At 46.4% G+C, this 27,333-nt stretch overlaps 4 protein-coding genes across 4 annotated transcripts; 1 reads left to right on the top strand and 3 right to left on the bottom strand.

Annotated features, from left to right (window-relative positions):
• Positions 1 to 3,593: 3,593 nt before the first annotated feature.
• Positions 3,594 to 6,522, top strand: PtA15_14A16 (uncharacterized protein; the record flags this gene model as incomplete). The annotated part of the gene is made up of 4 exons (XM_053162858.1): positions 3,594 to 3,907; positions 3,998 to 4,230; positions 4,307 to 4,901; positions 4,983 to 6,522. 4 exons carry the CDS (start codon positions 3,594 to 3,596, stop codon positions 6,520 to 6,522), a joined length of 2,682 nt encoding a protein of 893 aa, XP_053026691.1.
• Positions 6,523 to 18,236: 11,714 nt separating this feature from the next.
• Positions 18,237 to 19,597, bottom strand: PtA15_14A15 (uncharacterized protein; the record flags this gene model as incomplete). Its single annotated transcript, XM_053162847.1, has 4 exons — positions 18,237 to 18,363; positions 18,481 to 18,732; positions 18,826 to 19,454; positions 19,574 to 19,597. The coding sequence occupies 4 exons, from the start codon at positions 19,595 to 19,597 to the stop codon at positions 18,237 to 18,239; spliced, it is 1,032 nt and encodes a 343-aa protein (XP_053026690.1).
• A 1,044-nt stretch (positions 19,598 to 20,641) lies between these two features.
• On the bottom strand, positions 20,642 to 22,811 carry PtA15_14A14 (uncharacterized protein; the record flags this gene model as incomplete). Its single annotated transcript, XM_053162836.1, has 5 exons — positions 20,642 to 20,669; positions 20,935 to 21,234; positions 21,346 to 21,636; positions 21,731 to 22,164; positions 22,266 to 22,811. The coding sequence occupies 5 exons, from the start codon at positions 22,809 to 22,811 to the stop codon at positions 20,642 to 20,644; spliced, it is 1,599 nt and encodes a 532-aa protein (XP_053026689.1).
• Positions 22,812 to 23,307: 496 nt separating this feature from the next.
• Positions 23,308 to 25,576, bottom strand: PtA15_14A13 (uncharacterized protein; the record flags this gene model as incomplete). Its single annotated transcript, XM_053162825.1, has 10 exons — positions 23,308 to 23,359; positions 23,452 to 23,573; positions 23,659 to 23,739; positions 23,829 to 24,061; positions 24,157 to 24,775; positions 24,851 to 24,965; positions 25,058 to 25,132; positions 25,206 to 25,246; positions 25,376 to 25,434; positions 25,504 to 25,576. The coding sequence occupies 10 exons, from the start codon at positions 25,574 to 25,576 to the stop codon at positions 23,308 to 23,310; spliced, it is 1,470 nt and encodes a 489-aa protein (XP_053026688.1).
• Between the last annotated feature and the right edge of the window lie 1,757 nt (positions 25,577 to 27,333).

The following is a 27,333-nucleotide window of genomic DNA, read 5'->3' as shown; positions in this document are numbered from 1 at the left end:
CCCACAAGCGCTCTGATTCTGGTCACGCCTCTCAGACCATTGAAAAGCTTGTGATTTTTTGGTAGGGGGTGGAGAAATCAACTCCCACAAATTAAAAAATCAACTCCCAAATGCAATTTACGTTGCGCGGACCGCCTTGGGACGTCTTTCCCGGGTCCTTGCGACCACATTTTGACCCGTGGGCGTTTTGGGAGTTGGACTTGTAACTCTGTGATCCCAAACGGGAGTCGGGATTTTAATTTTACAAAAAAGATAAATATTTATATCTCCTCACTGGAGCACCCAAACGCTCCCAAAATTTTACAGAAATCTAGATACACTGTCCAGAAAATATTTTGAGATTTACAGCAGTAGAAACCATCAGGAAGGCCTTGTGGAACAGGGGGGTTAATTTGGCGGATTTCCTACTAAGGCAAACCCCTAAAAACTTATCTATGGTTCTCCAAATGGCCCCAATTTTTTTATGCCACAAGAATACACTCTTTAAAACATATGCTGAGATTCACGGCATTAGCACACCTCAGGGAAACCTTGTGTAGCCGGGGGCTGATTTGGCGGATTTCCTACTAAGGCAAACCCCCAAAACCTTATCTATGGTGCTCCAAATGGTCCCAATTTTTTTCTGCCACAAGAATACACTCTTTAAAACATATGCTGAGCTTCACAACACTAGCACACCTCAGGGACACCTTGTGTAGCCGGGTGATTTGGCGGATTTCCTACCAAGGCAAACCCCTGAAACCTTATCTACGGTGCTCCAAACGGCCCCATTTTTTTTCTGCCATAAGAATACACTCTCTATAAAATATTTCACGCTCCAAGGAGGTATTACACATCAGGAACACCTTCTATTGACCGTGGTGTAGCATAGCGCAGCGCAGATGCGCTATTTTTTAGCGTAGCGTTAGCGCAATTGCGCGCATCTGCGCTAAAGGTACGCGCACAGGGTGAAAAGCCATTTCAGCTTTTAGCGTAGCGTTAGCGCAGATACGCGCAATTGCACTACCACTACACTAAAAAATAGTGCATTTGCGCTGCGCTACACTACACCATGGTCAATAGAAGGTGTTCCTGATGTGTAATACCTCCTTGGAGCTTTAAATATTTTCTAGAGAGTGAATTCTTATTGCAGAAAAAATTTGGGGCCGTTTGGAGCACCGTAGATAAGGTTTTGGGGGTTTGCCTTAGTTGGAAATCCGCCAAATCCGCCCCCTGGCTACACAGGGTCTTCCTGAGGAGTGCTAATGCCGTGAAGCTTAAAATATGTTTCAAAGAGTGTATTCTTCTGGCAGAAAAAATTTGGGGCCGTTTGGAGCACCGTAGATAAGGTTTCAGGGGTTTGCCTTAGTAGGAAATCTGTCAAATCCGTCCCCCGGCTACACAGGGTCTCCCTGAGGAGTTCTAATGCCGTGAAGCTTAATATATTTCTCAAAGAGTGTATTTTTCTTGCAGAAAAAATTTGTGGCTGTTTGGAGCACCGTAGAAAAGGTTTCAGGGGTTTGCCTTAGTAGGAAATCCGCCAAATCACCCCCCGGCTACACAAGGTGTCCCTGAGGTGTGCTAATGCTGTGAAGCTCAGCATATGTTTTGAAGAGTGTATTCTTGTGGCAGAAAAAAATTGGGACCATTTGGAGCACCATAGATAAGGTTTTGGGGGTTTGCCTTAGTAGGAAATCCGCCAAATCAGTCCCCGGCTACACAAGGTTTCCCTGAGGTGTGCTAATGCCGTGAAGCTCAGCATATGTTTTAAAGAGTGTATTCTTGTGGCATAAAAAAATTGGGGCCATTTGGAGAACCATAGATAAGGTTTCGGGGGTTTCCCTTAGTAGGAAATCTGCCAAATTAACCCCCCTGTTCCACAAGGCCTTCCTGATGGTTTCTACTGCTGTAAATCTCAAAATATTTCTTAGACAGTGTATATAGATTGCTGTAAAATTATGGGAGCGTTTGGGTGCTCCAGTGAGGAGATATAAATATTTCTCTATTTTCTGGGATTTTTTGTAATTTGAAATCCCGACTCCCGTTTGGGATCGCAGAATTACAATTCCGACTCCCAAAACGCCCTCGGGTCAAGATGTGTTCGCGAGGACCCGGGAAAGACGTCTCAAGGCGGTCCGCGCAACATAAATTGCATTTGGGAGTTGATTTTTTAATTTGTGGGAGTCAATTCCTCAACCCCCTTTTGGTATATGTACGGCCCTCAAAGCTCCACATTTCCATAGCATTAGGAAGCTGTGGGGATGGATAATTATTGGGCATTGGAGTGATCTGCCCAATGCAGGCCCAGATAAACTCTTGGATCGATCCGCTCCTTATGGCATAAATAGCAAAATGCATTAAGCGCCACCAATTGCAAATATGTACATATTTCATTAGAAATACAATTTAATACTTCAAGAGCCGTGGGAATCTCCCCAATCCAACAACAGCAGAATCCGGCGGGTCATGAAAATCTAATTTCCCAAATGTGTAAGTGCCCTTGCAAAAATAGCTGCTGAGCAGGCCATTTATGGCCAAATTTCCCCCAAAAAAATCCAGCAGATGCCCAAGATGGGCAGCTACAACTGTGCCAAAAGGCATTGAAGAGAGTTCATTTATTTATTTTTAACTTTGTGCTGAGTTTATTTTTTATCATTTTCCTGCCAAAATTTGACTGTCCTCAGGCCGCGGGTCCAACTTTACAAGTAAGCCTCTCCTTCGGGACGCGGGGTTGCCCCTCCCCCCCCCCCCCCCCCCCCTGACGCTCCAATCAAGAAGCTTAGTTAAGCTTGGCACTATGGAAGGTTCTCCAGATCGCAAATTTCTTTGGGTTGGACCCTGGCTTTTGGCAAACTTAACACAAGTGTACCCTCCTTGGGGGAGCGTAGCGACCTCTGAAGGAGGAACTTGCCTCTAAAGTTGCATGTCTTGCCCTACAGGATCGAGACAAATGGCAGGGAGGACCCTACGCTCCCCCATTTTCCCCAATACCTCCCTGTTTCCTCTTGATTCATCCCACACCCTTTGCACCATTGGAAATATGGCAAGCTTCTTAGCTTATTTTTGCCACTTCAAACTCCCCCATATCCATCCCCCCTGGCAAGAAATGTCCTGTAAATTTTTTTACATGGCAGATTTATGTGACCAATCCCCCCCTTTGAGACCACGTGGGCTCAGGGAATTTCAAATTTTGAGCCCAAAAACGGCTGGATCACCACTCCAGAACCACTTCAGGGCAGGAGGAGTGGGCAAGTAATCATGGGGGCCAGTTGGGTAAAAAATGGTGAAATGGAAGCTGAGATTGCAGGCTACTGTCTACTCAGATTTTTTTTAAACTAAAAACTACATTTTTAAAAACATTTTGAAAAGAAAATAGGTGTTTTTTTGCCAGAAATTCTCGAGTCTGTAGGGCCAATGGTGTGACTTTAGAGGTAAGCCTCTCCTTCAGGAGCTCGGAGAGACTTAGTTAAGCTCGGGCTTTTGGAGCGTCCAGATGGGCCGCAGTTGCGCGAGGGGTGGATATGCAAGATGGGCATTATGCATAGCCCCAGTTCGGAGAATCACCAGCCGAACGAAGGGAAGTGGTCGACTACAAAGCAAGAAAGACATCAAGAATGGTGCTAGGAAAGAGAAAGACGAAGACGAACCAAGTCAAACCAAGCTCAAAGAACAAAAAACCCAAATCAGCCGATGCTAGCCAAGCTAAACCGAAAAAGACGAAAGGGAAAACGAAACAATTCATTGAGATCCCAGGCTTAAGCTCCAGTCGATCGACAGATTGCGAAGAGACTGGTGATGATACCAGGGCAATCTCAGCCTTAGATATTGAAAGCTCATCCGATGACCAGGACTTGATGGACGAAGAAGTCGATCTGGGCGAAGAAGCGATGATCTTCTTGAAAGGATTGGATCAAAAGGGTATAACTCGGTTAGTGCTTCGCTCTCAACGCCTTGCCATAAATATCCATCATACCGAAGATGCAAACACATTGATTTGATCCGATTCGACTGTTCAAAGATCAAGTAAAGAGCAAAAGCTTGAGAATCGGAAAAATCGACCCAAAGATCCATCATCTTCCACCTCGAAATCATACAAGCTTCTACCAAAGATCTCAAACCAAAACCTAGACGAGGAAGATGAGAATTTGGACGATTTAGATGATGATGATCTTGCGCTCGGTAGCGGGGACGACGATGATATCGATTTGTTGAGTGATATGCCAAGCTCTGGTTCCGGGAAATCTTTTTCTGGTCAGGTTTCACTCGGTTTTGGTCACATTTCAGCCTCAGCTGGGCTAAGTCTAATGTGCCTGTTTTCTCTTTTTAGATTTTGATGATGATTCGACAGACTTCGATAGTGAGGATGGATACTACTCAACAGATAACTCACTACTTGAAGAAGCTTACTATGCCAAACGTAATAAGCGAGCATCATCAGAGGGATCCTCCGTCCTTGAACCAACTGAATCAAAACTTCCGATTCTACATCCCGATGGTAAAATCCAACGGTTCCCCAAACCTCTACCAGCAGACAGTAGCCGGGTGGTCAAAAGCAAGTCATCAGGCCATTCGCAAGCGGATCAACAATCAGAAGAACAGCCTACCAAGTCGAAACGAACAAAACCTTCGGATCCGTCTCTCGGCGCTCGCTTCGGCCGCAAACCATTGTCAGAGATCTTGTCATCTGATCTAAGTTTCCAAAATCGAATCCAATGCGCCAAGCTTGAGATCGCTGGACTTGCTCAAGAGGCAATATCGGATCCCGAGATGAGCTTGGGATCCCTTAAGCGTATCTTGGCCATGTCTTGCCCTACGCTTAACCAGCCCCACGAAAATCCTGAAAATCGAAATTTGAAGATCGACAGTCCGATACGAATGATGTCTATTTTAAGCCTCCTCGCGATTTTCCTAGACATTATTCCGTAGGTCTCCCCAAGGCCATCTTTTTTTACCGTTAGTAAAAGTGGGTTGATCGCTGACGTTGCCACTTCAAATCAATCCAGAGGTTATCGAATACGGCCAATCACTGAAGCCGAGAAACAGGCCAAGGTCAGTCAAATGGTCGCCCGACAACGAGAATGGGAAGAAGGACTGGTCAGTATCTATCGACGCTACCTGGAAATCTGTGAAAAGGAAGTCACCAAGAATACACCCTTGTCAGCTTGCTGCCTCAAATCACTCTGCACCCTTCTACAATCCAAGACTCATTTCAACTTCAGCCACAACATCATGCATATCATCGTGCGCAAGCTTGGACAGAGGGAGTGGGATGAGCTCTCGCTGGAATGTGCTGAGACTATCACCGCGGTTTTCAAGAAGGACGTCAAGGGTGATGACAGTTTGCAGCTCGTAAAACTAATTGTTAGGACAATCAAGTCGCGGAATTATTCGGTCCACCCCGAATTATTACAAGTCATACTTTCCTTGAGACTTAAGAACGAATTGTCGTCGCACATACGGGCGAGTAATGACCGTGTTTACTCTACGAAAGACCAGTTATCGACAAACCAACGAAGTGGCAAGTTACCTTGGAAAGATAGGGCGGCTCATCAGAAATCCAAATCATCCGGGACTCAACAACCAGCAATCATATCCAAAAAAGCGAGGAAGATTATGAAAGCTCGAGCAGGGATCGAGGAAGAGATCGCTGAGGCCGAAGAGACGGTGAAGGTTGAAGAGAAAGAAAGAAACCAAACCGAGACTCTCAAGATGATGTTTGGATGCTACTTCAGAATCATCAAACTACCCTACCGATCCGCTCTTCTACCTGTTGCGTTGGAGGGTTTTTCCCGTTTTGCTCATCTTGTCAATATCGATTTCTTTAGAGATCTGCTTGAAGTCTTGCGGAAGCACATTAATGGGACCGCTTTTGACGAATCGGAGCCAGATCCGGCCGATCTAAAAAACGATGAGCAGCCCGTCCATCAGAAGAAATACAATCGAAACGAATACAGGGATAAACTGCTATGTATTGTCACGGCTTTCGAATTGCTCTCTGGTCAGGGAGAGGCGCTTAATCTAGATCTAACCGACATCATCAACAGTTTCTACGGTTTACTCCTGGATATCAGCACTCTCATCAAGCTCGAGGAAGACGATGAAGGGAGGGATCGAAAAGAAAACAGAGAAAGAAAGACAAAGGACACAAATCACGAAGCCAAGTCGAGCGATCGAAACCTGAGGAGTTCGACGAGTGAGATGGTGATTAAGGTTCTCGACTTGATCTTCTTCAACCGCTCGGACCCGCCGACGCCAAACCGAGCGATCCTCTTCACGAAGCGACTGCTGACGATTAGCCTGACCTGCTCGGATCCCCAGCTGACTCTCAAGTTGCTTAAGTTCCTCTCCAAACTCACAACCCGTCAGCCAGTGATCAAGAACCTCTTCAAGATCTGCCCTGCCACCGACCACGCCCGGCGTGACCCTCTCGAGGAGGAAGAGCTTGAATCTTCCATCGACCAGCTCGGCTGGGAACTCTTCCTGCTCCGAAATCATTGGGACCATCGGGTCCAAATTTCGGTTCGCAATTTAATCCAATCATAAGGCTGATATCTTCTTCGTGCAACACCTGTCACAAATATAACAATTGTTTTCTTTTATGTTTTTTCTCTTCTTGGACTTCATTGCACAAAGTGGGAATACAACATACATAGATCATGGTCACTTTGCGTTTTTCATACATTTTATTAATGTGTTTATTGCAGAAAATTCATCCATGAGCTTCATGAGCCTCCAAAGGAAAACATTCACAATTGACATTGACATTTTCCTTAGGGCATGGACAAGTTTACAAATACACCCTCAAGGGTAGCAACAATGATTTTTGGAACGGAGGAGGGCTAATACTTATTGAGCAGTGATGTATACATAAGGAAAAGAGAAGATAGTACAAGTGTATGCTATGGGAATGAGATCCGATTTGTAGGCAAAGTATGGAAGTGGTGTTAATGCTTCCCAGGGGTACCGGCGAAGCCTTCCGATTAGGTGTGACGGACGATAAGGCCGGCAGGGATGCTTGAGTGGAGATTCCCGCCAAACGGGTGCTGGCCCTCGATGAAACTGTGGCTGGGCCGTAGCTGAAGGAGGGCCTCGCGGGTGTAGAAGAAGTGCGCCTGCGGCTGCTGCTCGAGTGAGCTTGGTACAAGACAGCGCACACGGCCGATTAGCAACCTTGGCTGGTGCTTGGAGGAATTGCCCTCACCTGTCTTCACACATGCCCTCTGAGGAACCCTTAGCTGACGACGACGATGAGGACGACGACGATGCGGAGGATGCGGGTGATTTGAAAGAGTTTGATTGAGACTGTCGAGGAAGTTGGGATCAGCCGTCTGAAGACTCTCTCTCTCTCTGAGGAGCATGATTGCTAACGAGGCTTGCGACTGGACAGAATTAGGAGACTCTTACCATGCTTGTTTGCTGTATTCCGGCTCGTTCGTTGCCAGAGTCTGGTTTGTCCGGATGATGGGCTATTGGGGTGTTATCTATTTGTGAATGAAGACACAAACAAGGACGGTGAGGGAGGCCCAATGGGTTGCCGCGTGGGTTCGGATGGTTGCTAGGGGAGATGGGGCTGAGTATTTATGCCCGATGGCGATCGGAGTGCGCAAGAATGAGAATGACGTGGCCGGGGCGAGTCAGCTGACGATCCGGATGACGTGCTCAGTATGTATGCACTGCCCCCGTGGGGGGGTCAGCGGTTCTTGGTACTTCCAAGCATGCCTGGCTCCTCCTGGCTCTGTACATACGCCCTTGTTGTACATATGATATTTTTCTGTAGACAATCAGATCCGATGAAACCAAGCGTTGGGCAACCAGCTCGAGTGCTTGCCAACGGCCAAGGCCCCAAGGGTAACTCGAGCCAGCCAAGAACACGACTCCAACGTGTTTGACCGATTGGAATCTGGCCGAGTCGCGGCGATGAAAATAGAACACAGCTCAAATTGTGTTTTATACAGCCATTCTCGAAAAGCTTGCGGTTGGGTAGGCCCAAATTTTGGACTGCTATTTTCAGGCTGCATACAGTAATGTGATTGTAAGAAAATCACTACTTTCTTTGTTTTTAACTTTGGGACCTCGAGGGTTGCCCCATCGGAGTCATGGAGCAATTTTACACTGATAGGCCCATCGTCCCCTGCCCTGTGGCCAGCGCGGTACCCTCATTGAGCCAAGCAGCCGCCCCCAGGGATTTTGACTGCAATAAAAAAAAAAAAAATTGGGCCTCGAGCCCGCAAGCTTTTTGAGAATGGCTGTAATAGACTTTCCAAGAATTTTTAAGGTTATGGACTTTGCAGGGGCACAGCACCTGTTTAATCTTGGGGTTTCTGCCATACACAGCGCCGTGGGTGTCAGTCTCAGCTGTGATTGGATGACCGGCTGAAGGCAGCTGTGTGGTCAGGAGCCGGCACCCATCATTCATCCCACATCCAATATCAATTGACAACACCTCCACCAATCAATTTCACCCCCAAGCTTTTGGAAGCTGATCTTTGCTGACTAGAGTACGCTTGATGCTTTGTTGAATGCCAGTTGAGAAGGCGCTTAAGAATAATAATCCGGGGTTGTCTTCTTTGTTGATGTGTTTGTTCTTGACCAAATACTTGAGGATTGTGGTGAATTTTTCAAGATATCTTCTGTAAGGCTGATAGTTTATAATTCTTTGTCGAGCTTTTTGTTCTGCCAGCTCAAAAAGATAATCAATGGTGTACATCATTTCATCACCCCAGGTTTCAATCATTTCAGTTTGCAGGGTATCCCAGTTGCATTGTTCTATGGTGTTCAAAATTGCATAAGCAATTTTTTACATAAAATCATAACAGCATACCCAAACAAATTTTTATGATTCCCCCGACTCCCCCAGCATATCGATGCATAAGATCTTAAGACAGGCCGGCAGCCACTTAAGACACCGGCCGGCAGCCGCACATAAACCAGCACCCAATCACACTTCACATGTCGGCGCAATAAAAAGCAATGCAGCTGCATTTCAGCCAGCTCGGATGATGCAGGACTTCTTGAAGTCTGGATTATCCTATGCGCAAGCAAAGGAAGCAACCAATGATCTCCTTGGATCTTCAATCTGTTGGTGTTCAAGGAGTGCCAGGATCATGATGCAGAAGAAGGGAAAGCGGCGGCCGGTTATGATTGTTTGGTATTGCTGTTCATTGATCTGGAGTCTTGCAAAGCAGGTGACAAGGAGAAACTGGAGGTCTCGGATCAATGCTTTGCGTTCCAAGTGGCGTGGCATGCTGGTCGGCGGTCGGCTGGTGCAAGGAGGTCCATTGGGAGGAGGTCCGGTTGGAGGAGTTGCTTGGCCGGTGAGTGGAGATGGGTTGGGGGGCTGTTAAAGTGGGTTCTCACTATTGCATAAGCGGGTTTATGTTGTTATGATTTTATGTAATTCTTTGACTTATGCAATTTTGAACACCATATTCATATCCGTCCATATCCTCAAATTCACAATGTAGTTTTTCTGACCGTATGAATTGTCCAATCTGAAGGGCTCTTTGAAATTTTGTTGAACCAAACCAATCTGCTGCCTGTTCATATTTCCGTAAGAAAGTGAAGAATTGATTTCCATCATAGAATAGTTCATCATCATCAATAAATCCTGGTGGGTAATTTGATTGTTGATAGGTGGACTGATAGTGTTGTTGTTGTTGTGTCATTGTTTCTTGTGAAGTGTTTTGTTTTGGTTGAGTTTCATCTGAATTGGGTGAGCGTTCTTCAGCCAGATCTCTGAAGTGATTATCTAATCTTGTTGCTTTGTCTTTCCTTGTTTGAGTCAGCATTGTAGTTTTTGTATTCCTAATCATAGCTGGAGTTCTCGTAAATGGTCTTGTCCTTCAAGTGGTTCTTGAATTGATTGCATCTTCAAAATCTGGTACGCCAAACATCATATTCATGTTGATTGTTGTTGATCTCGTAGTTTCATAATGTGACTATCCACTGCTATCTGTTACTGTGCTCTGAAAAAGAAACAATAATTTCTGGTCTCTGGTTTCTTTACCAGGGCAAATTGGGGGGTTCTTTCTAAAATAAAATTACTTATCAATCTGGGAAGTACTGTAGAACAGTCCACTGATTTATCCAGCTACTTAGGGTTTCTTTCCCGTCTTCTCAAGAATAAATCTGTCTGTACCTTGAGCAGTTCCAAAGTTCTTTTCAACAGTGTCCTAACTTATCCAGCTACTTAGGTCCTTGTTCCCGTCTTCTTGAAAATAAGTTGGCCTGCTTCTTCAAGAGTCTTGCCTCAGAATGGTAGGAAGTTTGTTCCTTTTTCAGAGGTTCATAATTGTTTTGTTGGATGGTTCTAAAACTTGACTAGTTGTTCAACAGAATAGCTGAATATGCCGTTGAGTGTAAGGTTTTGTTGATGAACTTAATTCCTTTTGCCACTTGAAGTTGATATCTGTAGAAAATTATGGTTGAAATCAATTATCCATTGTTGATCAAACAAGATTATCCTATCACGTTTGGGACTCCCTTGTAAGACTCAAAAGCGGTTGTGAAACCCTTTTGCTGAAGGGTGAAGGGGATGATGGAGGTGCAAACTCTGCCCTTCTATACTATCAGATAACAAGACCCACCGAGCTAAGCTTGGCAAGTTTTAATCAAGTGATAGGTCTGGTCTAGTTCCAGATGAAGTTGTTCGATGAAAGGTATGTGAGATTTGAGAGGGTTTATGATGATGGAAAGGGTGAAAATTGACTTGATGTTTCCCGTGGGGATTGAACACAGGTCCTTGAGAGGGTGACCGTGATATATAGAGTTGAGAAGAGTGCCTAGGCTGAGAAGGGTATATGTCTCAGTTGGGAGTTGAACCAGGAACTGGGTAACTCGTAACAGGTATGTGATATGTTAACCAAGAGATATGAGAGTGAGCTCAGTGTTTATTGCAGATGAGAGGGATGATATGGTAATGTTATAAAGTGCAAGGGTGATGATAAAGGCTAATGGGTGATATCTGTATAACTGGTGGGTACTGAACTGAGGGAAAAACAACTGGGGGGGAGAGAGCTCCTTATATAGAAAAATGTGAGGGATTTTAGCTACAAGCAAGGGTGGGCCGTTACGTTACCCGTAATTGGGAACGTAACTGTAACCTAACTTTTAAAGTTACGTTACCCAGTAGTTACAGATACCTTGATTTTAGTTACGATATCTGCCGCAGAAAAAGGGCTGTTTATTTTCTAGTTACCTTACCCAGAAGCTTTCAACACAATGGGTTACGTTACAGGTTTGCCCAAATTTGGGTAACTTTGCCGTAACTTCCCAAGAGAAATGACTATTTGTGGGTTTTTTTGTTCAATATGAGTACGTATTGGGCTCAAGTTGATGTAAAACAGCCACTGATGCCAGTTTCTGCCCAGGGTGTCAGGTCAAAATAGGTGCACAGTGAGGATTGAACCCGCAACCTGCATGGTGCAAAACATACAAGAGGCAAGCACTAACCATTATGCTAAATTTATTATTCAAAAGACCGATTTTTTGAAAATATTGAGCAAAAAATGTCCACCCCAAAAAAGTTACGTTATCCAAAACCTCCAAAACTCAAAAATAAAAAAAGTTACTTTGCGTTACGTTACTCAAAAAAAATGTCACGTTACCCAAATGGCTAATTTGGATAACTAAAAAAAAGTTACGGTATCCAATCAGCCCTCCGTAACGTACCGTAACGTAACTGCCCACCCTTGCTACAAGGGGGACCCTGGATGAGGGATTTTAGCTGGGGGGCTGCGTACAAGTGGTGTCAGAAGATACTAAATACAGGCAAAAAGTGGGGTGAGAAAATGAAAGATGATGTCATACTATGCAAGGAGTGCAAAAACAAGCAGGAAAATGTCAAATACAGGGATACCTCATGCAAGGGGTGCATGAGTGGTGTCAGACTAATGCAAGAAGTGCAGAAACAGAAGACTGCATGCAGCTGCAAGGGGTGCATAAATGAAGCGGGGACATGTCAAATACAGAAGAAATGGGTTTAGTCCCCTGCATATGCAGTGGAGATAAGAGGATAAAAAAGAGTATGTGTTTGTATGGGGCTGAGTATGTGTATACCTGGGAAAGGTGACTTGAGGGGTTTGATAGGTTGATGACTGGGGCTGACCGTGTCCATGAGGGTCCAAGAGGGTGTAACTTCCAGTCCAGCGGTGTGGTATGCTTTATGGTATCCCATATATCAAAATCAAAATTTTCTGCTTTTCTTTCTTATTTCTATTAGTTTTACTCTTAATCTCCCTTTTCCTCTTATCAATCACTTAATATTCCTCAAGATTTAGCTTCTAGGGACAAATTCACCCCTAGTCTTGCCTTAAAGTTACAGAACACTCATAAGGGCACTCACCCAGAAGTTACATACTCTTACACACTCACAATACCCCTTACAACCTCAAACAGTGTTATGAGCCACTCCAGTGCGCACCATGGCCTGCGCCAGGGACATGTCACACCTGTACATACATGTCACGGCTCTCTGCCTTAGATGGGAGCCGGGGGAAGATCCTCACTTCTTCCCCACCTAGCAATCAACCTAAAGAGCTAGAAGACCTGACATCCGTCCCCTCCCTCCGAGCCAAACCATAACATATTGCTAGGTCTATATACGGGGACAAGGACAGCCAAACCACTAGAACAAACAAAAGAAGAAAACAGAACCAACAGAACAAAACTGAACACGAACCCGGAAAAGCACCTTCGGGAACTGAGAAACCAAATCAAAAGATAGACGACCACAATGGATGCCGCGGCCCTCCAACAGCAACTGGCCGACCTCATGGCGGTCGTGAACAAAGAGCGCGAATTACGAAGACAGGCGGAGGCGGTGCGCTTGGCGGCCGAGGACGGTCGACAGCAAGCAGAGGCCGCACTCCAACAAGCAGCGGCTCAACCAAACGACCCGAACGCCCCTCAAGCCCAACCTGCAGCCCCACCCCCCGGCAGAGGCCCCAAGATTGGGGTGCCGGACAAGTACAACGGAGCCCAAGGGTCAAAGGCCGAAGTCTACGCAAATCAGGTCAGCCTGTATATTGTCGCCAACCCGACGGCCTTCCCAGACAACAAGTCAAAGGTCGTGTTCGCCCTGTTGTACCTCTCCGGAAAAGCCAGCAGTTGGGCCCAGCCCATGCTCATCAAGGTGTGCCACAACCAGCCTATCCCAGTTTGCGCCGTTGACGATGCCGTTCGGACCAACGGGGGCGCCCGGCTTTTTCCAGTATTTCATGCAGGATATACTTCTGGGGAGGATAGGGAAGGACGCCGCCGCTTACCTCGACGACATTATGGTTTGCACTCAAGAAGGATCCGACCACGAAGAGGCCGTCAGTAGCATCCTGGAAACGCTCAGCAAACACCAGTTATGGCTCAAGCCGGAAAAGTGCGAATTCTCCCGGTCAGAAGTCGAATACCTTGGCCTGCTAATCTCTTGTAATCGAGTGCGAATGGACCCCGCCAAGGTAACGGCCGTCACTGACTGGCTGGCTCCAAGAAATCTGACGGAGCTGCAAAGGTTTATTGGCTTTGCAAATTTCTACCGGAGGTTCATCCCCCAGTTTTCCCGCACGACACGACCACTACACAACCTTACTAAAGGTCATGCTAGGTTCGCCTGGGACGATCGATGTCAGGCCGTGTTTGAGTCACTCAAGACAGCGTTCACTACAGCGCCAGTCCTCAAGATAGCGGATCCGTACAGGGCATTCATACTCAAATGCGACTGTTCGGACTTTGCTTTAGGAGCGGTCCTGTCTCAGATATGCGCTAAGGACGGGGAGCTACACCCGGTAGCGTATCTCTCCCGGTCACTCATCCAAGCCAAACGTAATTATGAAATCTTCGACAAGGAACTCTTGGCTATTGTAGCGGCGTTTAAGGAATGGTGGCACTATTTGGAAGGAAAACCCAACAGGCTCACAGCAATAGTGTACACCGACCACCGCAATCTAGAAAGTTCCATGACTACGAAGTCTCTCCCCGCAGACAGGCCCGCTGGGCAGAGACCCTTGGATGTTTTGACTTCAAAATTATTTTCCAACCCGGCCGCCAGGCCGCCAAACCAGATGCGCTATTGCAACGACCAGACTTAGCCCCCACGACTGAGACCAAACTGACGTTTGGTCAAATCCTATGGCCATCTAACATCACGGCGCGTACATTTGCGGAGATATCGGCGCTGGAGGAAGTCAATAGCTGGTTTTTGGACGAGTCGGTTGACCTTGACGACGCGGCACACTGGTTTGAGGTGGATGTGCTGGGAATAGACGATGAAGAGGGACAAACCCCGGAAGACACGCAGGACGACAAAAACCCGTCGGATGCGGAATTGATAAGTCGTATTCGAGTTGCTACGCAATCTGACAGTCGTCTGCTGGAAATTTTAGCTGACAGCCGGGTTAACGGGGGCTCAGCGCGGAGTGGCGACGCGTCAGAGTACACAGTGTACGATGGAGTGGTGTACAGACAAGGAGTGATCGAGATGCCTAACAACGACATGATCAAAGCGGCCATTCTTCGCAGCAGGCACGACTGCAAATTGGCCGGACATCCGGGTAGGGCAAAGACGCTAGCGCTAGTACAACGGTGCTTCAACTGGCCCTCGCAAAAGCGATTCGTGAACTGCTACGTCAACGGCTGCGACTCCTGCCAGCGAACCAAAGTGGTAACCCAGAAACCGTTTGGCACGCTAGAGCCATTGCCGGTCCCAGCCAGCCCGTGGATGGACATATCATATGATCTGATCACAGATTTTCCGGAGTCCAACAACAGCGACAGCATTCTGACAGTGGTGGACCGTCTCACCAAGATGGCCCATTTCATCCCTTGTAAGAAGACCATGGACGCGGAGGGATTAGCGGAGTTGATGCTGCGACACGTATGGCGACTCCACGGAACCCCAAAGACAATAGTGTTGGATAGGGGAAGCATTTTTATATCTCAAGTCACTAAGGAGCTCAGCCAACGCCTGGGGATCCGCCTGCAGCCGTCAACAGCCTATCACCCTAGGACGGACGGACAATCGGAGACCGCCAATAAAGCAGTTGAGCAATATCTTAGGCACTTCGTGGGATATCATCAGAACAACTGGGAGCCGCTACTTGCCATGGCCGAATTCGCACATAACAATAACCACCACAAGTCAACCGGGATGTCGCCGTTCAAGGCCAATTACGGCTTCGACCCGACGTATGGGGGGATCCCGTCAAGCGGACAGTGCATCCCCGCGGTGGAGGCGCGGATCCGGCAGATAGCGGAGGTGCAGCAGGAGCTGGCGGCAGGGCTGGAGCTAGCCCAATCAACTATGAAGACTCAGTTTGACCGGGGGGTGAGGGAGACCCCAAAATGGGATGTTGGCGACGCGGTATGGCTTGACAGCAAGAAAATCTCCTCAACCCGGCCATGTCCCAAACTAAGCCACCAATGGCTCGGGCCATTCCCAATCTTATCTAAGATTTCTGATTTGGTATACAAGCTGACTTTACCTCTTTCGATGAAAGGGGTGCACCCTGTCTTTCACGTGTCTGTACTCAGGAAACATACGACGGACACTATCGCGGGTCGCGCGGTGGGGCAACCGGGACCAGTGGAGGTCGAGGGATCCGACGAGTGGGAAGTAGGGGAAATTCTGGATTGCAGGAGGCGAGGGAAGCGCGTGGAGTACCTCATTGAGTGGAAGGGTTACGGGCCGGAACACAACTCGTGGGAACCACTCAACAACCTGAAAAATTGTGAAGATCTACACGCCAAGTTCGACGGAAAATTCCCCAACGCGGCTTCAACGCACAAAAGGACAAAAAGGTTTCGGTGAATAGAGAGGGTAGGCTTTTTTGCCCACAGGGTTTTTTATTGCCGCCGAGGGAGAGAGCGCAGAGCCGGGGGCTTGGGCGTTAAGGGGGGAGTAGTGTTATGAGCCGCTCCAGTGCGCGCCATGGCCTGCGCCAGGGACATGTCACACCTGTACATACATGTCACGGCTCTCTGCCTTAGATGGGAGCCGGGGGAAGATCCTCACTTCTTCCCCACCTAGCAATCAACCTAAAGAGCTAGAAGACCTGACATCCGTCCCCTCCCTCCAAGCCGAACCATAACAAACAGTTACACAATCCACATTTACAACACTTAGTTACACACACGGTTACATAGATAGCTACATACATATTTACACATAGCTGCATCATCACTTACATACATACAGTGTACACATGCAGGCCCACATGCAGGTGCTAGCTGCATGTGATAGCTGCATGCACTAGCTGCATGCGCTAGTGGATTTTTGTTGCATAACAACAGCAGGTGACCTGGTTACAGGATGACTACACTAACATCCAGTCCTGACCAATCGCACCTCCTGATTCAGCCTGCATGTCATAACCCATAATCACCTGCACAGTCCTGACCAATCACATTCACCCATTCCGTATATGTACTAGCCAAAAACCCTCATGTACCTAGCTAAAATATCTCATGTGGAGCTCCTCTGGAGCTAAAATCCCTCACTGTTGTCTATAAAAGGAGGCTCTCCTCCCCTGTTGTAAATTTCCCCCGGCTGACTACTAGCAGACTACCTGCACTCAGTTTCCCCTATAACAAAGTACACAACTGCTCACTCCACAATATATCAGTCACCCTATATTTTGGTTTTACACACATTAAAAACGCTTACACACAAAATAACAACTCTACACAACACTTACATTACATAACACAAACCTCTGAGGGGTCCTCTTTGACCAACTATCACCTGGTTGAAGTCCAGACTCCTCACTCATAACACATTTTAGCAACTTCATTGCACCCACTTTATAACAACAGTTATCTTTTGATAACACTCCACTATCACTACATTAAACCTGCCAATCTGAGATTGGTGGGCTTGTTTTAGTGTCTAGTGAACCAGGAAAGGCAGAGGTTTCCTCATACATCCCTTTCCGCACTCAGCAAAAGGTTCTCAGGAACACTTTTGAGCTTTACAGCGGGGTTCCAGTGACACTTCCAGTGGTGACTAGGGGTAACATTGGCCGTAGAACCCATTTCTGAGGTCCATTTGGTGGTATCTTGAGGCCTAGGGTTAGTAAATATATGTATGAGAAAAAACTTTTGATTTTTCACTTTTCCGTCTACCACACCAGGTGTGGTACCTGCTGTTCATCTGAGTCCATAAACCAGGTGGTACCGGGTACCAATTGCCATCTTTACAATGTAGAGGATAAGCAGTAAACTGGAAAGCTAAAAATCTATTCTAATCAGGGAACAATGTCTACAAGATAGTAAGAAAGCAACATGACCATGGATAACCACAGACCACATAGAAAGGGGGCCACATAAGTGTTGGATATCTTTGATCTGAAGACTAGTCTATAGAGGAGGATAAAGTAGGTGGAGATGGTGAATTGAGAAATGGAATGGATTTTAGGGATAAGTGGAGACCAAATTCCAACACGACCCCTCCACATCAAGAGAGACTTAGTTAAGTTAGGGTCTAACTAATAATATCAATTCAGAAACAAGTACCCGTACAACCAGGCAGCCCGCCTGCCAAAAAACTAGTTGGGATGAACTGGCCACTTTGGTTGAAAAGGAAGAGGAGGAGGTAGTTAAGAACCTGAAGTGGGTTGTTGATTCATTGAGACCCATCTACACAGTCGTGGCACAAGGTTATCATTCCAGGGATCCAAACGCCGGGGGGGATCGATCGGCAAAATATCCCAAAAGGTTTATGCCTCTGATGACATTGAAGAGTTACGTGGGAAGTATAATGGCACAACTTCAAGTTTGAGCACAGATTGCTCTGATGTTGGAATGAAGAAAGTCAAAACTGACCTCCTGATTCGGTATGCCACACTGTTTCCATCTCTCTTATTAACAGGACCACATGAACTGGCATTTTTAGATGGTTGCAGTCCTGGAGAGAGTGACCGCAGTTGTAACTTATTGACACCACTTGATTTGAACTGTTTTTATTGTGATCCCCTTTCCTGCAGGGCCATGTTGCCCCTTAAAAACGATGGACAACGTACACTCCACTATTCTTGTGTCTCCTTCACATGTATCACTGCAAAAAAAGGCAATTCATAACTTCAAACGACTAGATAAGGATTGTATTTTTTTCTCCGAGAGGGATCAAAATACATGTGGATAAACATACAAACATACACCGCTAAATGCAATGATAAATGCAAAAATCGAGCACCAAATAGGAGGAAAAAATGAGGGAGAAGATGCGAAGGAAATTTCCGAAGGACGAATACTAGAGGGTTGTGCTCATTTTATTCTTCTTCTGGGTCCCCGATTCCATTTTGATAGATGGCCATTTTTGTTTCGCCCTCAGGCAGGCAAGGCGAGTCGATCAATTTCACTATTCTCGTAGTTTCCCTGCCTTTCCTAAATTGCAGGCTTTTAAGTACACACGCGAAAACAATGATGAGAAACAGAAATTGTAAAAATTAGCCGAGTTATAACCAATTTGGCCAGAGGAGTGATCTCGTTCGGATAATAAGACTGAGAAATTACCGGGTTGTAGAGCTATGTGCCATAATGTTACCACCGATAGGAGCTTTGCCCAATCCACCACCACCAGGTCCTGAATCGGGACTGGACATGACTTGGTTGGTAACGACGACTGCGACCCCAAACTGCTCCGCCAAGCCAAGACAACCTCGTAGGAACTTCGCCAAATGAGCCTGTCGGTCCGCTAGTTCTCCTCTACCACTGTAATCAGTTCTATAGAGGGCTGTGGCGGAGTCAACGATAAGAATGGCAAATCTGCATTTTTGAGGGTCAAAATGAGTTAAATCTTAATGCAGGTGCACATCACACCAGAAACGAGATTCCACAAAATTGATGAATTTCTCCTACCGAGAGAGGGTCATCAGTCTTGAGGCCTCACGTAAGAGTTGAGACTGATGATCGGAATTGTAAGCCCTGGCGACAGCAATATTATTGAGTACCTCTTCACCATCCATGCCGTATCGTTCGGCGATTGCAAGGATCCTCTCGGGACGAAAAGTGCCCTCAGTATCAATAAACATACATTTTCCTTCACCCCCACCCATATTTGCAGGTAATTGACAGCTGACGGCTAGATGATGGCAAAGTTGACTTTTACCAGTACGAAATTCGCCATAAAATTCAGTGATGGACTGGGTATCTATTCCGCCGCCAAGCATAGTATCTAAGTTCTTAGAACCTGTTGTGATATGGATCATCACCGATCTACGATTATGGATTTCGGCTGCTGTGGTAAAGCCGAGTGGGACGAGTTGATGGCAAATCGATAAGAGCTTGTCTGCTTTGGCTTCTGAAATGCCTTTGATCGATAATAACGCTTTACGGGGCTGGTACGCGATGGCTTCGATGGTATCGTTTCCGGCTTCGGTGAGTTTCTTGATATCCGATGCACTAATACCATGCTCTGAGAGTGCACTGATAGGCGTTGGACCTAAGGCGACGGAATCCTCTTCTTCGTCTTCGACCTGTTGATCTTGCTAATCCGTTCGAAGTTGTGCAACAGAATCAGAATTCGAGCAGTTTGTTTCTCGCGTCTATGTACGAAGGACTCTACTTGCGAACCTGCTGGATGGGAACAAGAATTTTGACAACGCACCGTTCCGGAGTTTTCTTCAGCCATCTCTCCCACGATGACTTCTTTGAGGATGTTCTCGTTTTCTATCCGTTCGGCGTTGCTTTCCTCAGTTCTTCCTTGTCAAGCGCCTGTACTTGGAAAGCCCGCGCTTACCGCGGACTTCACAAGGCTGTCACAGGCCCCATATACTTACATACTCCACAGTCTTGTTCCCGCCTAGCTCGGTAGATAACCCCAGACAACCGGACTACTATATGTATTCTCTCTACCGTGGCTCTCGCGAGCGCTTGAACTCCTTCCCAGGTTTCCCAACTGTGAAACCCCCTATTGGGCTAAGGCCTGCCCGCTCAGATGACTGCTGCTGAGTAACTGCTCCCCCAAAAGCCTTGGAATAACTCACAACTCAAGGTTTTTAATACCTCAGAAGCTGACAGAACTACCTTGGAAGCAACACCTAGCCAGGATCGGTTTGTTAGCCCTGTGGAGAGCGGAAGTAAAGTGATGCAGCTGGGCATTGCTATTTTGACTCGCCGAAGAGCAGCACGCAAGCAATGCCCATTTTTGGCGCTCTGGAGCGCAGCACGAAAGCAACATCCTGACAGGATTCAGCTCTCTGGAGCCTGAACAAAAAGGGTTGGTTGGTCGGGAGGAGGTTGATGTTCATGGAAGCTCGCCTTCTTGAAATTTATGTATTTATCAAACACAAAACATACTTCCTCATGGCCCACGGTGAACCAGATGCATAATTGCATTGTATCCAGATTTTTCATAATTTACTCAATCAATTCCCAACCGAATGAAGGATGATACATTGGTACATGCTAAGGATGGCTAATGGGCAGCCCGGCAACATCCAAACAAGGGGTTTGAGTGAACAGGCCTCTCATCTAAGTAAATCTAAGTAAATGGTCTAGAACCCCAGAGGCTGTCTTGTCTGGTTCATGAGCAAAAAAAATGATTGGCGCAATTGGAGCCCGCAGGTGGCCCATTGGAAAGCCCACCCATTAGCCATCCTTAGTACATGCCTTCACCTCCACGCCAAACAGAAGTGAAGTTGAATGCGATGAATGAACGCGCCGGTGTAAAGATTCATTTCCCAATGCAAAAGCTACTAAAACTACGCCAAATAGTGAAAGAAAGAAGGAAATGGTTGTTGTCAGTGGAAGGACGTAAAACTAAGGTGATATAGAAGACTTCTCGTCAAATCTGAGGCCCTTGCAGGACTTCTCGCTAAATCTGAGGCCCTTGCAGATGTTGAATTAGACCCTCAAAGTCTAGATTTTTCGCGGGAAAATCTAGCTTTGGAGGACCTACTTCGATTCTGAGGGGGGCCCCGAGAAGAAGTGATTCAAAGTTCACGAGAGGAGGAAATTCACACCGACATTTCACCAAGTATTTCATCCGTGGAAATTTCGTCCGGATGGTGATGATGATCAAGTTGAGAGGGCGGAAGATTAGTGAAGGATAATTTAGCTAGCAGACCGGACACCAGTCGCAATTCTTCGATCAGAATCACTAAATCTAGGTCTTCCCGAGGCTGATTATCATCTCTTCGGCCAGAGAGATGAACCCGCAAACGATCAATGAATGCTTTTATGTGTAATAAAATTTTCTCGAGGTGTATCTTTTGATAATTTGTCAAATAAAATGAGTTTTGTTTTTCGGATCCCTCTGATCCATACCTAGACAGTGGGCAATAAAAACAAAAATAAAATTGGCAGGAAGAAAAAACGTTCAGGTTTCTGTTCTTTTTACATCAAGCTATCAACTGAAAAAAGCCAGTCAGGACTGACAAGGATCTCAAGTAATCCTCCAACGATTTGATGAACTGGGGCATTCCACGTTGAGGAGTTTGATTGGACACGCTGATCGGATGGATCGGGACGCCAGGAAAGTGATGGTTGAGTTTCTTGACTATTAGATCAATATGGCCAGGCAAATCTGTGAGCAGGTCAGTCTTAGTAACCAAGATCATAGTTGGTCGATTATCTTGGGCTTCTTGCCCCAGAATGGAATCTTGGTCATCGAATGAATCCACATCAATTGCCGAAACTAGTAATAGCCGAACGTCCGCCTTGCTGATGCTAATAAGACAAATTATGCGAGGATATTGATGTTTAATTGGTCTGGACAGCAAAAAGGCAAAGTTGCATTGAAGAACGTTTCGATGTGCTCAACTTTTCCTTAGCTCTGTTGATCCCGATTTCTTCGACTGGGTCATTGCTGGACCGAAGCCCAGCGGTATCTGACAAGATGACTGGAAATCCATGATAATCAATGGACACCTCGATTATGTCGCGCGTGGTTCCAGGATAGGGGGATACGATAGCAGCCTCTCGATTGATCAGGTAGTTAAGAAGAGTGCTTTTCCCAACGTTCGGGGAGCCGTAGAGAGAGACCTTGATGCCCATCGAGATTTTCTCGCGTCGCTGAGATTGAGATAATTGGATATTGACAGTCGACTTGAGATCAAGGAGATGATCAATAACCTGATTCCAAATCTCTCCATCATCCATCGATCCATCCTCACTGAAATCGATAATCGCTTCACAAAGTGCCATCGATTGCTTCAATTTTTCTCGCATCTGGCGGTATGTTTGGTCAAATCGTGACTACATGCATGGAAAGGAAGAAGAAGAAGAAAAAAAACATTCTCAAGAATCAGCATCGTTATCATCAGTATAATAAGGGGTTGGATTGAAAAAGAACTGACATCGAATTCGGAGACAGCCCATCTCCTTTGTTCTTCAGTTTCTGCTTCAATTAAGTGTTTGAGGCCCAAGATTTTATTGATGTCCATTTTGCCATTTGCGCGGACGAACCGCCTGCGGGTGAATTCACCAGGTTGCGCGAGTCGGAGATGGCGGAGCTTGGATAGAGTGCCGAGAAGGGCCTTGGTGATGGCAGGTGAGCCGTGCAGGTGGAATTCGACCGTCGATGCGGCGTGTTGCGGATGATCGAATCGCAGGATGGCAGCCTCGGGATCGATGATATGATGGGTCACGGGACAGATTACCTTGCGGAGGATGACCTTGCCGGGAGGAGGAGGCTTTGGTGGTGCGTTGGTTGGTTTGAGAGCTCGAGTGATTGAGTGATAGACGTCGACAGCCTGAGGACCATCGATACGGATGATGGCCAATGCCGATTTGACTCCGACTGGGGTGGCTGGCCCGTAGATCGTATCCGAATGGGAGCCGACCCATATGGAGCGCCTCGGCGAGGGTCCTAGCCCGAATCTGCCGATGCTGAAGATGGACATGGGCTGGGGGGATCTGGGTGGATGGATGGATGGATGTGTGAGTGAGGATTTTGTGCAACGATCTCATCACATGGGTCTCTGCAATCGGCGCGAAGGGTTCGGCAGGCCCTCGAACGCTGTTTCAGCTCAAGAAGGGTATCATTACGCAGGTCTCGATCCGCCGCGATGGAGGGAAAGGTGCGGAGGGTGAGCAGAGGGAAGAGGGAAAGATGGATGGATGGAAAGATAGACTAAGTACAACACATCGTTATCAGCATGTATTGATGTATTTAAATGTGTCGAGATGTGTGAGGTGACCATGAAGATCAGATCCGGTATGGCTGGTGCGAAGCATGAGATTGCAGGAAAGAAAAAGAGAAACTGGAGACAGATGCAAGCAGAACATGGAAAACAAAGAACGATCCTATGGCATCATTTCAGAAAGTAAAATAGAGGATGCTCAGGGGTGGCCTCCGCTCATTGCTACGAGTTTCTCTACCGAAGAAGGATAGCTGCCTCATTTTTTGACTTTCTTGTCCTTCTTCTTGGCTGCTGCCTCGGCGACCAGGCTATCCAGCAGAACAACCGATCCATCACAATCAGCCTCAACCCCAAAAATCAGACACACATCCAAAAAAACAAAACAAAACAAAACACTGACCGCTCGAGTTCCCTGCGTTCTTCATCTGTTTCGTCAGGTTCGACACCCTTGAAAATCTCTCCAATCAGTACCAGTGCCCTCGCCCGATTCATGATCGTCTCATCGGTAACATTCGGAGAGTCCTTAGTATGAGCGGCAACCAAGCTCAATCAACAGTCATTCAAAACTCAAAAGGCCCCAGCAGGGCATCAAAGGAGTCATTCATACCTTTGACAGGACATTGTCAGCAACTTGACGAAGTATCGCACCCGATTCGAAGCGTGTTCCCTTCCAAGAAATCAACAGTAGCTGAGCAGGAAAATCGTGATGCGTCAATTGGAAATGTACATAGTCACTCAGCCTACTTCCAAAACAAAACAAAAAAACTACCAACAAACCTTTCCAACCAGGTCCTTGTTCAATTTCTCCATCTCTTCCTCAGGCAGTTCACCCTTTTCTTGTCGCTTTTCGAGGTCCATCATCGCCGTTTGCACATCTAACGTTGAGCTCAACATTCCCCATGCCTCTTTGATCATCTTTCCCTTTTGCTTCGTGTTCTCATAGAACCCAGGGAGCCCAAGAAAGTTGGTGAAGGGAGATTTCGATCGATGGAGTTTGATATACGTCGAAGCTGCATTTGACCATTCGCCATAGAAATAAAATATGACATATCACAGTCAGGCAATTGGAGCGCGGCCGGTTGATTGTAGCTAGTGTATCACCTACCCTTGGTATAGTAGACGGTACCAATCAACCGCAATAATTCAACACCAAAGCTTTCCAATTTCAAATCTTCGGCTTCCATTTTGATTCCATTCCTGAACCGCTCAGTCTCCGGGTCACCTGGTTCTCCTGGTTTGGCAGCTTCGACTAGCGGCCGGATCCTTTCCAACAATTTTTTGGTCAAGTCGTTTACTCGATTGACCGTATCTTCTTTTCGCTGTTTTTCGTATTTCTCAGCTTCAGCTCGTTGTTCAGGAGTTTGTTTTAGCGAGGGCTTCGCTGCCGGAGTCGCATTCGAAGTTGAAGGGGCGGCAGATCCGGGCGGTTGACTTGAGGATGACGCGAGGGTAGTAGAAGTGGTGGCGTTAGCTGGACTGGGTTGAATGCCTGACCCCGGTGCTAGAGATGGGCTACGTCGCAGGTCCGGTGTAGTGTTTTTAGGACTAGAAGGTGCGACCGATGTGTCCAAATCATGTTTGATTGTCTGTTGCTGATTAGCCGAGCCATTGGCTTGTTGCTTAGCAGCCCATTCGGCTTTCATTGTTTCTCGCTCTTCTTCAGTAGTATGGGTTTCAAATGCCTTGCCTATATCTTTACCTAAGGATATTTCACCGATCCAATCCTAATAAATAATGAAATTTAGCTCGAATTGTCCACTTATCTGGAATCTGTTGGGGATACATGCAAATTGGCGAACCCGGAACTTTTCACCACCAAACATAGTCTCGAACAATTTTCCTGGATCCTCCATGGGCATTTGACCTGCTTGACCATGCTCACGCTTGCCGTTCTTGTTGTAGAAAGCTCTTTCCCTGTATCAATGATTGGGTTGTAAGTAGGGCCGATAATAGCGGTCAATATTTTTTTTGATAAAAAGGGTTGTGTGGAATGGGCGGCGACTGACTGAGGGTCCGAAAGGATTTGATAAGCTTCACCGATCGAGACAAATTTCTTCTGAGCCTCTTCGTCTCCAGGGTTCCTAACAGTAGGCAAACCGAAATTATGATAAGTGCCAGCTGTAGAATTGATTCGACTGGAACATGAAACTCAACTTGTCTGGGTGCCATCGAATAGCAGCTTTCCGGTAAGCTTTCTATGAACGATGAGAACGGATAGATGAAATAAACCAGCGACTCTTGGGTATATTAGTGAGTTGTCACAGAAAGCCAAAGAATAGACATGATAGTCAGTGACTACTATGAAAAGCAGGAGGAAGAGGAACCTTGAGATCTATGTCGGTCGCATCGCCTCTGACGCCTAGAAGTTCGTAATAAGTCATATCTTTGAAATCCGAAATGAGGAGAAGGTTAGCTTCAGGATGAAACGACCGCAGAAGTGAGGTTCGCAAGCCTTTAATCTTTTCGCCATCTGGTCCAATATCGTTTGGTTTGTCGTTGGCATTTGCGGGCGAGTCGACAGACATGTTGATATTTCAGTGAGGGTTGGGATGGACAAACGACTATGTACTTCGATTGAGGTATTCGTTAACTTCGCTTCGTGGTTGGTGGCAAGTATCTGTCTACGCAAACATTAAGTCAAGCACAGCCTGCCAAAAGTGTTTACATACACATACAACTAATACTGTTTTATGTACATATTTAACTTCAGGTGAGCGCATCAACCCGTTTTGTGTATGTAGCTTCCCTGGCCGCAGCGCCGAGCCCCCTCACGTCGTCCCAGGGGGCTGAGAGCATCTCCACCGCGGGTGCTAAACCGGGTTGCTAAACCAGATACAGCACCCCAAACCCACTTTAGCAACGCCACCGCGGGTGCCAAACACACATCAAATCTGCCAACTCGCCTCTTGTGAGCTATCCTGTTCGCAAATTTGGAAACAGGATAGCACCCCAACCTCGCGCCACCCTTGCGAATATCACGCATCTCTCATGTGATACTCTCACCTTCTCCCCCGACAGCAACACAAAACCACACATTTCACAACCGCAAGCTGCCCATCATGGCAACTCGCGGTGCAAAGCTGCCTTGCTGCAGGTTGCTAAAACTGCACCCCAGTTGCCGAACTCAAAGATTTGGCAACGCAGTTTAGCACCCGCGGTGGAGATGCTCTGAAGCAATGTCAGATTGAACTGACTCAATGGCACTTACCAACGGTGGGTTGCTACTTTACGGTTATCAATATCATAATGTTATTGTAGCAATTTTTGGTCCCTCTACAATAACCGGACCGGTAGCAATGGGGAAATGTGGTGTGATATCAATATTGCACCGGCCGGTGTGGAACTACTCAAAGGGGAGAATAGAGCTTAGAAGGGAAATGGATAGCAACACTAGTACTAATGTAAGCTATGCAAGGGTGCTGATGAGACTGCCTTCCTGACTAATGCTGAGGGGATGAGAGTAACACTAAGAAAAAGAAGAAAAGGTGTGGCTGATTTCTACTTGATCTTAGGAGCTAGTACTATGAGCTGACTACTGACTACTGAGGGTGAGAGGGTTGGAGCAGTGAAGAGAGAGGGGAATGCAATGGCAAAGGTTCAATAGCAATGGGTTCAGGAGCAACTGCACTGATATCAATGGGTTGATGAGAATGGGCACTATAATTTCTGTATCTAAAATTCAGTATAAATTCTGTATATAGTTCTCTGCATGAGGTACAAGTGAGGGGGGGAAGGACAGTTCTTATATGAAAGGAGAATGAGCACAGACAATGAGAAGTTCTGGCTATGGGAAGGAAGGTTGTACAAATGGGGAAGGTTCTGGCTATGGGAATAAAAGATTGTACAAATGGGGAAAGTGATGTGAACATAGTAACAGCTTGTTATGATGAGCACTACTGAAAAGGGTAAGCATAGATCCAATGATGTAATGTGTACAATAGGCATAGTACATAATGAGTAAAATTATGTAAAGGATTTAGTATGTGAGAATATATATGTAAAAGGGATGTAATGTAATGATTCAAGTAAGTTACTAATGAAATGAGTATTGTAACTAATGAAGACTGTAGGTTTTCTGTAAGTCTTATATCCTCTATAACTACTGAACCATTGAAGATAAGGGGGCACTATGTATGAGTGACTATAGGTGAAATTTGGCGTAGAATCTGAATATGCAATAATAATGAGGTATTTGTGAAGGGTTATGGGGAAATGGGTAATGTAATGATGAATATATGTAAAGGAAAGCAATAAAATACTACTTATGGTTTGGAATGGAGCA

The sequence above is a fragment of the Puccinia triticina genome, chromosome 14A (assembly GCF_026914185.1).
Source record: "Puccinia triticina chromosome 14A, complete sequence".
In the NCBI taxonomy this organism is placed as follows: Eukaryota; Fungi; Basidiomycota; class Pucciniomycetes; order Pucciniales; family Pucciniaceae; genus Puccinia; species Puccinia triticina.
This window is presented reverse-complemented; position numbering and strand designations above follow the sequence as displayed.